Consider the following 12,500-nt stretch of genomic DNA (forward strand, 5'->3'; position numbering starts at 1 on the left):
TCCAAAATCATTTAGGTTATAATGAAGCCAAAGAAGGCCAGTAATTCACCAGCTCTCTTCGTCTTCAGGTCCCGAGAAAGGACGGCGCCCCCACGACGCGCCCACGACGACGACCACCTGCGCCCGAATTCGCGCATGAGGCATCGCAGGATGAGCGACTACAGGCTTCACGAAGCGGGCGCCGGAGAGCTACTTCCGGTCCACACTCTCCACGCAGCCCGTAGCGAGATGGACATTTCGAAGGTCAGGCGGAAAAGCTGTACTAATATACAGGTAAGGAATGAATGCAGGCACGTGCAGACATGTATATCTACCTATCTATCTATCTATCTGTGCTTATATATAAATTGTATAAATATATATATATATATATATATATATATATATATATATATATACATATATATATATATATATTATATATATATATATATATATCTATATATATATATATTATATATATATATCATATATATATATATTATATATACAATATATAATATGTGTATATATATATATATATATATATATATATATATTATATATATATATATTATATATATAATTATATGCTATTGTTTATTATCAGCTCGAGGTCATACATATGGATTATACAAAGAACAGACTAACATACAGTCTAGCTACATAAGATAACGTGATAAGAAAAAGATTAATCGGCAATGTCCACACTAGCTGAAGTAGTATAAAAGATGGTAATCAAAATAATGGTTATAACCTTAAGAAAACTGAAAACAGTTAAAAAATTGAATGTAAAAACTATATTGATTATAATCCCAGTAATAAGGTAAAAAGGGAAATGCCAGTAATAACAATAATCGTAGCAATATAATAATGATGACAGAGTCTGCAGATGACATTTTGCTAAAGTACACATTAAATCATTTTGGGAACAAACGCCTCATTTTCCCATTTTCCCCACAATTTAGATCTTGCCTCACTACTCAGGATGCTTTGTGAGTGAATTGTTACTACTTCGCAGTCGGGTGATCAGACTGGACATTGTTTGCCTTACAATGATTTTTAAATTGTCCAGGTGTTTTTCTGTGAACATCTGTATGGAGGAGTGGTAATCTAGCCACCTGTGGGGGCAAGCCAGCCTCAATGGGTGCCGGTCCCAAGCCCAAGGGTTGGTGTCAGGAAAGGCATCCGACTGTAAAAACCCACGCCAGAACCAATGAAATGAGTCGTGATATTGATGAGAATAGTGCTAGGGCGTACTCCGTAAACGACGCACAGACACATTGCCCAAACTCTGTGACAAGGCGAGGGCTACTGCATCATGAGCGGGTGCAGCTAAAGAAGCAAGCTCTAAATGTGATCAGAATAGGCCAACTCAATATTGGGTCTATGACAGGAAGAGGAAGAGAGTTGGCAGAGTTGATGAGGATAAAGAGAGTGGATTTTTTGTGTGTGCAGGAAACTCGATGGAAGGGTAATAAAGCCAAAGAACTGGGGGATGGATATAAGCTAATCTATAGTGGAGCAAATGAGCAGGGTAGGAATGGCGTTGGTGTAGTGTTGTCGGGGGAAATGAAGAATGCAGTGACGGAAGTGAGTAGAAAGAATGACCGCATTATGAGAGTGAAGATATGTTATGAAGGGGAAACAATGAACATCATTAGTGCTTATGCTCCACAAGTGGGCTGCACAGAGGAAGAAAAGAGCTATTTTTGGAACGAAATGAGTGAGGTAACGCAAGAACTGGAAGAGCAGGAGAGGGTTGTAGTGGGGGCAGACTTTTTTGGACATGAAAAGGATGTAATTGAACGTGTGCATGGAGGACATGGGATTGGGGAGAGAAACCCCCAGAAGGAGAGAGTATAGTAGACTTTGCCGTGTGCTTTGATATGGCAATAGTGAACACTTTCTTCAAAAAGAAGAGGGAGCACTTGATAACATATAGGAGTGGCGGTAGATGCACACAAATAGATTACCTCCTTTACAGTAGATCGAGGCTGGTGGAAGTTAGGAATTGTAAAGTTATCCCAGGTGACCACGTGGCCCCCCAACATAGGCTTCTTTGTATGGATTTAAAGATGAAAAGAGAAAAGAAAACGAAAACGAATGGGGTAAAGAAAATCAAGTGGTATAAATTGTTAGGAAAGGATAATGATAAGAAGAGAGAGTTCAGGAGAAGAGTGCTGGGAGAGGTTGATCTGGGAATTGAAGATGTGGGAGAATGGCGGCGGCATAATGCATCAGTGATTAGAAGACATGGAAAGGAGATACTAGGGGAAACATCTGGAATAGTATGGGAGGAAAAGGAGAGCTGGTGGTGGGGAGAAGAGGTGTGGGAAGTGGTGTAGGATAAAAGGTAGGCAAAGAAGAGTTTTGAAGAGTCACAGCTGGAGGAGGACAGAGAAATATTAAGAGTTGGAGGGGAGGTTGGAGAGGTGGAGAGCAGCAATCGAGGAGAGAGGAATGAGAATAAGCAGATCAAAAACCGAATATATGTGTTCCAGTATTACTGAGGACGATGGAAGTAGCATAAGATTGGGTGGGGAGGAAATAAAGAAAGTACAGAAGTTCAAGTGCTTAGGGTCCGTATTAGAGGATAGTGGAAGCATGGACCAAGAGGTGAGACACCGAATTCAGGCAGGATGGAATAACTGGAGGTCTGCATCATGGGTCCTCTGTGACAAGAAGGTCCCTCTGAAATTGAAAGGAAAGTTTAATAGGACAGTGGTCAGACCAGCAATGTTATATGGAACAGAAACAGCAAGTATGAGGAAAACAGAGGAGAAGAAGATGGATGTAGCAGAAATGAGAATGCTGGGATGGATGTCGGGAGTAACAAGGGAAGATAGGATTAGAAATTAGTATATAAGAGGATCGACAAAGGTAGTTAAAATATCGAAGAAAATACAGGAAGGAGGGCTTCGATGGTATGGACACCTGTTAAGAAGGGAGGAACGTCATGTTGGAAGACATACGATGGAAATAGAAGTGCGGGGTAGAAGAAGAAGGGAAGACCAAGAAAGAGATGGCGTGATTGTGTAAGTGAAGATATGGTATTGAAAGGCACAGGACAGAAATCGATGGAGACGACTCATTCACAATGGCGACCCCATATAAAAATGGGTTTAAGCTAGAAAGAAGAAGATCTGTGTGGCGGAGTGGTAGCAGGAGTGTTTGTGAGGCATCTCAAAATGTGATTGCGAACAAGTGTCTCGTGGCCTCTGGGGTGTACTTCGTCCACAGGGAGCACCCATAGATACTCTGGCAATAGGAGTGGAAGAGCAGCAGTTTCAAGTCTTGGTGGCAGAAGGCAAACCTCCTTGCAACCATATTGCCAATTGCACATAGTTTATGACGCCTCTGTTCAATGTCTGCCGATGATTTACGAAGAAAATTTGTGGTTCTGTAATATGCTTAATCGATCTCGTGAGCAGCGACGTGCACTGGGACTTGGTTTCGTTGTATAGGATGTCAAATTCCTCTGCATATTGGCGGCAAGTGTCGATGAGTCGCTGGAGACCTGTCACTGATGGGGAAATAAGAACCATATCGCCGGCGTAACAGAGGTTATTTATAGTTGTTTCGTTGACAGTGCATCCGATTGGGAGTGAGTTCAGTTTGACATTCAAGGCACGTGTGTACGTTTTAAACAGGTATAGAGAGAGAATGGCCCCTTACCGAAGCTCATATAGGGAGCCGAAGGTATAGAACAATATGTTACCACATTTGACACAGAATTACTGTGTGGAGAACCAGCAATATAAAATGTCAATTAAACATAGAGGTGTGCCTCTTTTATACAGCTTTAGGAAGAGCTTCAGGTAGTTTACTCTGTCAAATGCTTTTCCCACATCCACAAAACAGGAAAACAGGAGAGGATGATGATAGGTAATAGTTCAGCAATTCTTTCAGTATGTATATGCAGGTGTCGGTTGAGTGGTTTACTTTAAATCCGAACTGGTTGTCAGTGGTGTGGAGAAAGGGGAGAGGTCTCACTAGAAGAATCCGCCTGTAATTGCCAGGGTTGGCTGCATCCTTTAGCTTGCTTTTGTTTAATGGTATCTAGTGAACTAGGAGTAGGGAGTCTAGAAGAAATTTGTGATTTATACACGCATTGAATAGGGTGGTAGAATTTAAAAGCTTCTGAGGGAAGACCATCACAGCCGGGCGATTTATTATTAGGTAGACTGTTCATGGCATCATTGATGTTACCTGGCATAATACGATCTGCAAAATGAAATTGAAAGTTGTCAGTAAGGAGGTTATCTACATCCCTTCTGGAGTCTTGGTCGTTTATGCAATTCAGGATATTGCTTTTTGGGATTTAAGGACTGGATATCTTTCCAAAGACGAGGATAATCACCGAATTCTAAGTTTATAGACATTGTAATCGGCTCTTAGTTGTTTTTCATTTAATCTGCAGTGAGTAAGAGCAAGTTTGAACTGCGCTCTCGGCTGTCTCATTAGTAATGCAGTGTCCTTCCACCGGGCTACCATTTTGCCTCCACAGTAAAAACATTTCTCGTGAATACGTAAACAGATCTTTAACCAAGTCATCCATCCAGGTATGTTATGAGAATTACCTTGAGAAAATCTAAAGGTGGCCCTGCCCAAAGCAAGCATAGCGGAAATTATGTTCGAATAGTATTAATTTAGATCTCTCCTGTGGTGGTCATTTCTACATTTTGTGTTAGTACAAGTCTGCCGGTTGAACTATTGACCGTAACCTGGTATCTGTGGTCGCCCTAAAGTATCTGGTTTTCTGTTGGTTTTTAAAATCCCAGTTTACAGCTGGTGGGTGATCAGTTAGGGGTTTACGGTAGGGGGGATGGGGTACTGAATTACACCTGTAAAGAGATTTGATCGTAGCCCGTTGCAAGATCGTAGCGAATATTGCAGGTCATAACAGAATCATGAAGTTGTGGAGATGTGATGCAATGGTCCAGCCAGGAGGTTGTAATTGTGTCCTCTATTTTGTACATATGAATAGGAGGAGGGAGGGAGGAGCATTACATCGCAAATTTGTAGAGCATGATAGAAGCGAGTAAGTTCATTATAAAATTGTTTTGTGGGGTGAAAATAAAGGTCCTCGATTATACAAATATGATCAACAGGAGACTAGTGAATAATACGGTGTAACTCACCGTGGATCATGCAGTATTGATCAAAATTATTGTTATTTTCCCAGGGTATATAAACATTAATTATTAGGATCTTAAAGTCCCTTACTGTCACTTGTAGCCCCAGCAATCTGTCACTCCTGTAGGTCTTAACATTTACCATGTTGTCTATCGATTTGTGCCACAGGAAAGAAAGGCCCCCTTTTGGGCGACTGGCAACGATTTGATCTGTAACTTGAATCGATGAAGTCGAGAAGGCTCTGAAATCTTCATGTATTGAATCACAGATAACAAGGTCATGTGGCCAGAGGAGCGTTTCTTGCAATGCAATGATGCCTTTGAAGTTTTTGGGAACATGTTTAAGAGAGGAATATTCCTCTTAAAGCCAAAAATATTCCACGAGATTATATCTAATGTATCCATGACTACTCACGAAGATGGGAGATGAAAGGCTGATCATTTAGGTGAATGGGGGTTTAGCAGGGGGAGTGGGCAGTCACTCGTCGTGGGTGGTTGGCTGGTACTTGTGGTGGAAGGCAGGGCTACGCCTACACCCTGCTTGGGGTGTCAGTAAGTTCCCCTGGGTGGGGGCGGGGTCAGTTGGTCCCGGATTAGGTTATTTCTTGAAACTATTATATTTGGTCCGAAATTCTCACTTTAAGAACATCAAGGTGTTGAAATAGGCAAGCAATCCTGTTAGCCACTTTATTTTTACTTTTGCATGGGAGTTCGTGGGACATGAAGTGATAAACTGGACTCTCTCCACGATAGCGTCTAGCATCACAGATGAGCGCAGATTGTGAATTGCTACGTGACATCTCTTCTCAGGTTTCAGGCGAGGTGAAACAGGATTGTTGGGCTCCGGTCCAGCTGCCAAACGAGAGGTTCTTTTCTTCTTTCTGCTTGTTTGTGTCTGCCAGCCGCCAGACCCCACATGATCACTCATCCATATCCACGATGGGGGCCGGGGGGTGGGGGGAGATAGGGTTGGGAGATTTACAGGGCTGGTGATCGTCACTCAAGATCTATCCTCCACAGGAGGCACTGGGGAGGAAGGAGAGGTTGGGAGTCCAACAGTCCCCTCAAAAAGGTCTAAGGTGTTGGGGCAATTCGACAGAGGGGGAGAGGCCACTTGACACCTGGGTGGGTATGGCTATCTCGACTTCGTGTTGCGCCCTCACTTCTCCCGTGTTGCTGGGAGGCAAGGAAATAATGGACGCCGCATTCAGAGGACTTTGGTGGCTTTCTGTATGTTTGTCTAATGATTCCTGCACTCCTTTGATCGCATCCCAGATCCGTGAGAGATTGTTATTTGTTTCCACAGTTTTACGATTGTCTAGGGATTCCTGTAGTCCTTTGATCACGCCCCAGATCCTTGAAAATTGATCATTTGTTTCCTCAATTTTTCCGAGTTTTTCCAATTATTTCTGAGAGGGATTTTGCTGTTAGGTCAGCAGGCCCCTTTGGAGGCATATTGTAAGGGTCATCAGCGTAGATTTCCACCGAGCAGTTCGTCCTTGATGTTTTCTTGCGAGAGGACAGGTTTTTCGCGGATCGCTCATTGAGAATGTTTACTGGTATCAGATCTTTGCATTTTTATATGCAACATTAATTTCCTCATCTGAAAAGACATGACTGACGGATTGTATGGCAGACTTGACGTCGGAACGTTTCGATTAGTATTGTATAAAGTAAAGACGGAACTTGTGTGTGGGGTACGGGCATCAGTGTGTGCCAGGGTCACTTGCTCGACGGTTGGAGGTTGGTCGGATGACATTTTTGTGGTAAAGGAAGGGCCAAGAACTACGACATACACTGCACTCTTTACCCATTTCCCAGGACCAATAGGCCTCGAGTAGCTGTAATTTGAAAGATTTCTAAGGCATTGATTGACGCAGAGATAATATTAATATATCTGCAATGACACAACACTCTCCGGCTTACACTTGCTATCGACCTCGTTTTGAATTATTAATTGTGCATCATATATGTCTAGTGTTTATTCCCATTATATATATATTATATATATATATATATATATATATATATATATATATATATATATGTGTGTGTGTGTGTGTGTGTGTGTGTGTGTGTGTGTGTGTGTGTGTGTGACAACATCACTTTAAACTTGAAAAAAAAATAATTGAGTTATTTATCGCAAATGACTACTGACCCTAATTATTCCTTATGTCTCACCAATGTCCCCTATTCCCAAGATGACGCGACCCCCTGACTTCGGCAGCGGCGGCGGCAGGATGGTCAACGGCACCGGGGGCGGCGAGGATCTGGGCGATAAGTGGCGTCAGAAGGGCCGGAGGAAATCCATCAGGCGTCAGCAGTCCTACGATGAGGAGGAACACAATAAAGAGAAGGAAGCCAACGCCCTTTCTCCATGGGCGGCGGGAGAGCCCCCCGTCAGACGCCACTCGATGCAAGGACCCACCAGGAGGGAGGAGGCCCTCGAGGCTCACAAGAGGGCGAAGCAGTCGTTGGACGTGCCCCAGTATGGCCGAGGGCATCACCAGGCTGATCAGGATACGGCTGTGGATTCGGTGGGGAGGTGAGTACCCGCAGGTTCACTTTTCAGAGTTAATCAGGAAATGGACGGTTTTAGTAATGTTTCTCTGAAGCAAGTCTTTTTGTTTTACAAGATAGGTTGGACAGGACGCAGATTTTAATCATTTTTCTGTAAGGCCTCCCGGTTTTTTAATATAATAGGTGGAATTTAATACAGATTTTTGGTGATGTTTCTCTCAAGAAACCCGGTTTTTGTTTAGCATAATAAGTGAGAAAGAATAAAGATTTCGGTAATGTTTCTCTAAAGCAACCTAGTTATTGTATACCATATGAGGTTTAATATCAGACAGAGCAGAGTTTAGGTAATGTTTCTCTCATGAAACCCGGTCTTTGTGTAACATAATAGATGGGAAATAAATCAGATTTTAGTCATGTTTCTCTCATGCAACTTCTTTTTTTATTTTTATTTTCTTTTTTTAACAGAGTTGGTTAGGTATAACATAGATTTTGGTAATGTTTCTCTCAAGAAATCCATTTTTTATCATGACAAGGAAAGAGCTGATTATTACAGAAAAAAGAAAGAAGACATTTCTAATTTGTACCTTTTCATTACTGTAAAGTGACAGTAAATACCTTCACATAAACACACACACACACACACACACACACACAAACACACACCGTATATATATATATATATATATATATATATATATATATATATATATATATATATATATATATATATATATATATATATATAACGCATGTGTACATACAAACACGCACACACATATGTTGACGTGTACGTACATCATCGCTATTAGAACACGAACTCCAATACAACTGAAAATTTCCGCAACAGAAAACTCGCCCCTATCTCCTGGCACATGGATGAAGCTGGTCTTTGTATGGCATATATAAATATAAATATATAGAGTATATTCATATAGAGAAAAAAACACCGCTGAATGTATGCGCCTGCATTCAAGGGCCCTTTTCCCGTATGTGTGACAGCAGATTCCATCAGGCGAGTTCAAAAACTGAAACACACGGGGCGACTAGCGACATGATATTTCTGTTTTAAAATGTTTATATGCGCTGTTTTCAACGGTGGGGACGCGATTTAGAATGACTGCGTAGGATTTTTTTTTTCGGGGGTAAATATTTTGTAACCTGATTGAGTATTATCTTTGTCTATTGTGAAATCAGTTACTGTCCGGCTGGGCTATTTCTTTTATCGGGTTATTTTAATGTTGAATGTGATGATGTTTGACTTTTTGTCATTTGATGTGCGTAGGACGCAGTACCTTTCGTTTTGACATGCTCCAGTGAGAAACATATATATAACATAGAATATATATATAATATATATATATATATATATATATATAGATATATATATGATATATACCTGAGTATATTGATGTATATTTGTATATATACACATGCACATATATACATACATGTGTATATATACATATACTACCTATATACTTCAGTGTGCGAGCATAATTTAAATTTTATTAATACCGCCATTTCGAATGTATATTATTTTAGTTCAAGAAAGACTAACCTTTCCTAGCCAATGGTATCGACCCATATAAAGAACAGCATTTGTAGCAACTGCTCTCATTCTCGCTAGTTCCCTCTCACACACTCTTTCTCCCCTCGTCCTTTGAAGAGTTTCTAATGAATGAACAGAGGGGGAAGAGAAAGTCGCTCTCTCTCTCTCTCTCTCTCTCTCTCTCTCTCTCTCTCTCTCTCTCTCTTTCTAACTCTAACTCGTCCATATCGCTTGTTGGTGCTTTTCTGTATTATGGTGTTTCTTCATATCCGTCTAATTTTATTTCTTGAATTAAGAATTCGAGAAAGAATTCTATAACATTTATCTCAACTATAAAGATAGAGTACTATAATATTTATTTTAACTATAATGATAGAATCGATAATATTTATTTTAACTATACTGATAGAATATTATATTTATCTTAACTATGAAAGAAATATTCGATAATATTTATCGAATATTATGATGTTTATCTAAACTATAGAAGATAGAATTCTAATAGAATTCTTCTTAAAACTGATAACCCTTATTTCTGAAGAAACCTTCATGGATTAACTTAGATTAATATGAAAATAAAACGACATTTTATGGAATTATGCGAAATCAAATTAAAATAATGGCATGAATGCGACATAAACCTCATATGTGATGCCAGGGTGATATCTTTGAAGCTCAGTCATGACAATATTTCCTGGGGAAAGCAATTCTGAAAATGAATAGGGTTTACCAGAATCAAAAAGATAAAGAATAATTTTGAGACACCATTTGTTCCCTCAAGAGACTGAATGGAAGGAGGTGGGGTAGAGGACGGGAGGAATGGGGCGAGGGGAAGTGAGTGAAGCGCATCAACAGGTTTCTAATGCTAGAGAGAGAGAGAGAGTGAGAGAGAGAGAAACTTAAGAGGGTTCGCCTGCAGGAACAGAGAGTGAGAGAAAGGGGAGAGAAAGAGGGGACACTAAAGGAGGGGAAGGAAGTGAAGGGGAGAGGGGAGGGGTGACTGGTGAGGGGAGACTTAGAAAGAGAGAGAGAGAGTGGGAGAGAGAGAGAGTGAGTGTGTCGTGACACCCTTCCTATGTTGCTGGTCGTCTCTCTTGCCTCTTAAACCCAGATCTTATGGGATTCTGTTGGCTACATTCTGTGTTATTCCCTGTTCCTTATCTTTCTCGCTCTGTTATCTCTCCATTCGTTCTTCCATTATTCCCTCTTTCGTCTCGCCCTGACCCTATCCGACCAGAATTGCCCAGTTATTTGTTATAGATTTTTTTTTTCGATTTAGACCTCAAACATCAATGACACTTTCACCTGTCTTCTTGCACTGCTTGGTTGGCATCTCTCCTTTACTGGACGTCCTTCTATTTATAGTTCTACATTCAATTAGCTTTTTTCTCCTCTTCCTCGTGGGGGAATCAACGCATCAGAATCTCTTTTGCGAGTTTTTTTTTCGTTTTTTTTTCATGAATGAGGGGTGAATATGGCTTGATACACACTCGTTATCAATGAGATATGTCACTGGAGACTGGTAATGTTTCTTCAATTTACACAGAGAAGGAGACATTACTGCAAGGCGAATTTACGAGGCGAGAAAACTTTAGCGAAACTCATCAGACGAAACAGGGTGAAAGTTATTCTGAAATTTAAAATATGGGTCTTTGTGACATGAAACGTGAAGAAGTTTGCTTGAAAATTTATTGATCATATTTATTCTTCGGTTTATGGCGTTTCCTTGTGCATGATAAATATATATCCTTTCTCCTAATAGTGTTCTAGAGTATCTTACAGTAATACAGTAATATATCTATGAACAATTTAATGCACGAACCGTTTTCTATCCTGATCTCTTCATAATTTATTAACGTAACGGGAGAATAAAGACAAATATTTGACATAGAAATGAGAATAAACATCTGCTTGAAGATAAGCAATGACCCTTCGCAACATGTATACGTACAATTCAAACACTGAAACAATTTTCATCATCCACAAATGTAAATACAGAATACAGTGATCTGAATTTCATGTCCGATTGTGAATAATTATTGTAAAAAGGGTCACAACAGTTCTTAATAGTTTAAGACAACAGAGATAATAGCAGGAGAGCAGTAGTAAGAATAGTGTGAGTAGTACTAGTAGTAGTAGTAGCTATAGTAACATAAGCAATGGGTCAATTCTACAGATATGTCGAGGCATAATTAAATTGATTAAGACGGACACGATAAGGGAAACTTTGTTATCAAATGACAGGGTTGATCAGGAAAACGGGTTTGAAGATGGCTGGGGTGGAGGTTGTTTAGGGGTAGAGGGATTTGGGGGTTGGGGGTAGGGAATCGGGGTGTTGTTGCAACGGTGAGAGCTAAGAAAACAAATTACGGAAGCGTTCTTTCATTAACCTCAGCTCCGCCCAAAGCGGGTCGTCATCGAGGATGCCCAACGAGGGTGACGTCAACGCCGAGGCTCCAACTGGCGAGAGAGGATCCTCCGTGGGCATCGACGATGCCTCCAGGACGTCTACAAGAAGGAGGTCCTCCTACAGGAATTCGGGGGACATGGACCAAGAGGCGGATCAGGTGGAGAATGAAGATCAGTCAGGTAAGTTCCAGGTAGTTGGACTAGAGAAGATTTGGGGTTAGATCTATCCTTCACTGTAATAGGATGAGCATGATCATATTACTAGATGTGCAGCCGATTTTAATGGCAACGAACAGATATGCGAGAGGTAGCATTTATCAATAGACTTGCAAACGGGAATCCAAACTTATTGTATTTATTTATATACACAAACACTATATATATATATATATATATATATATATATATATATATATATATATATATATTATATATATATCATTATCATCATCATCAGCATCATCAGCTGTTGCTAGTCCACTGTAGGACAAAAGCCTCAGACATGTCCTTCGACTCCCTTCTGTTTATGGTCTTTCTATGCCATTCTATACCCACAAATTTTCTTAGCTCGTTAATCCATCGTCTTCTCTTCCTTCCCTTACTTCGTTTGCAATCTCAAGGAACCCATTGCGTTATTCTTTTCATCCATCTATTTTTCTTACTTATTGTTAAAATATCCTCTACTTTAGTTTGTTCTCGTATCCATGTTGTCCTTTTTCTGTCTCTTAGTGTTATTCCCATCATTATTCTTTCCATAGCTCTTTGAGTTGTAACTAACTTATGTCCAAAGGCTTTAATAAAGCTCCAAGTTTCTGATGAATAAATAAATACAGGTAGGACCATCTGATTAAATAGTTTTCGTTTTAGAGAGAATGACATTTTACTTTTCAATATCTTAATTTGTT

At 40.3% G+C, this 12,500-nt stretch overlaps 1 protein-coding gene across 2 annotated transcripts in view; it reads left to right on the plus strand.

Moving 5' to 3' along the window:
• LOC135224489 (regulating synaptic membrane exocytosis protein 2-like) overlaps positions 1-12,500 on the plus strand; it is a 418,548-nt gene that overhangs the window by 360,114 nt on the left and 45,934 nt on the right. For both annotated transcript variants that reach the window (XM_064263493.1, XM_064263494.1), the window contains exons 9-11: positions 69-273; positions 7,319-7,662; positions 11,582-11,775. In XM_064263493.1, coding sequence (XP_064119563.1) covers positions 69-273; positions 7,319-7,662; positions 11,582-11,775 — 743 coding nt within the window. The remainder of the gene's footprint in view (positions 1-68; positions 274-7,318; positions 7,663-11,581; positions 11,776-12,500) is intronic.

Source organism: Macrobrachium nipponense, chromosome 12 (genome assembly GCF_015104395.2).
Source record: "Macrobrachium nipponense isolate FS-2020 chromosome 12, ASM1510439v2, whole genome shotgun sequence".
NCBI lineage: Eukaryota > Metazoa > Arthropoda > Malacostraca > Decapoda > Palaemonidae > Macrobrachium > Macrobrachium nipponense.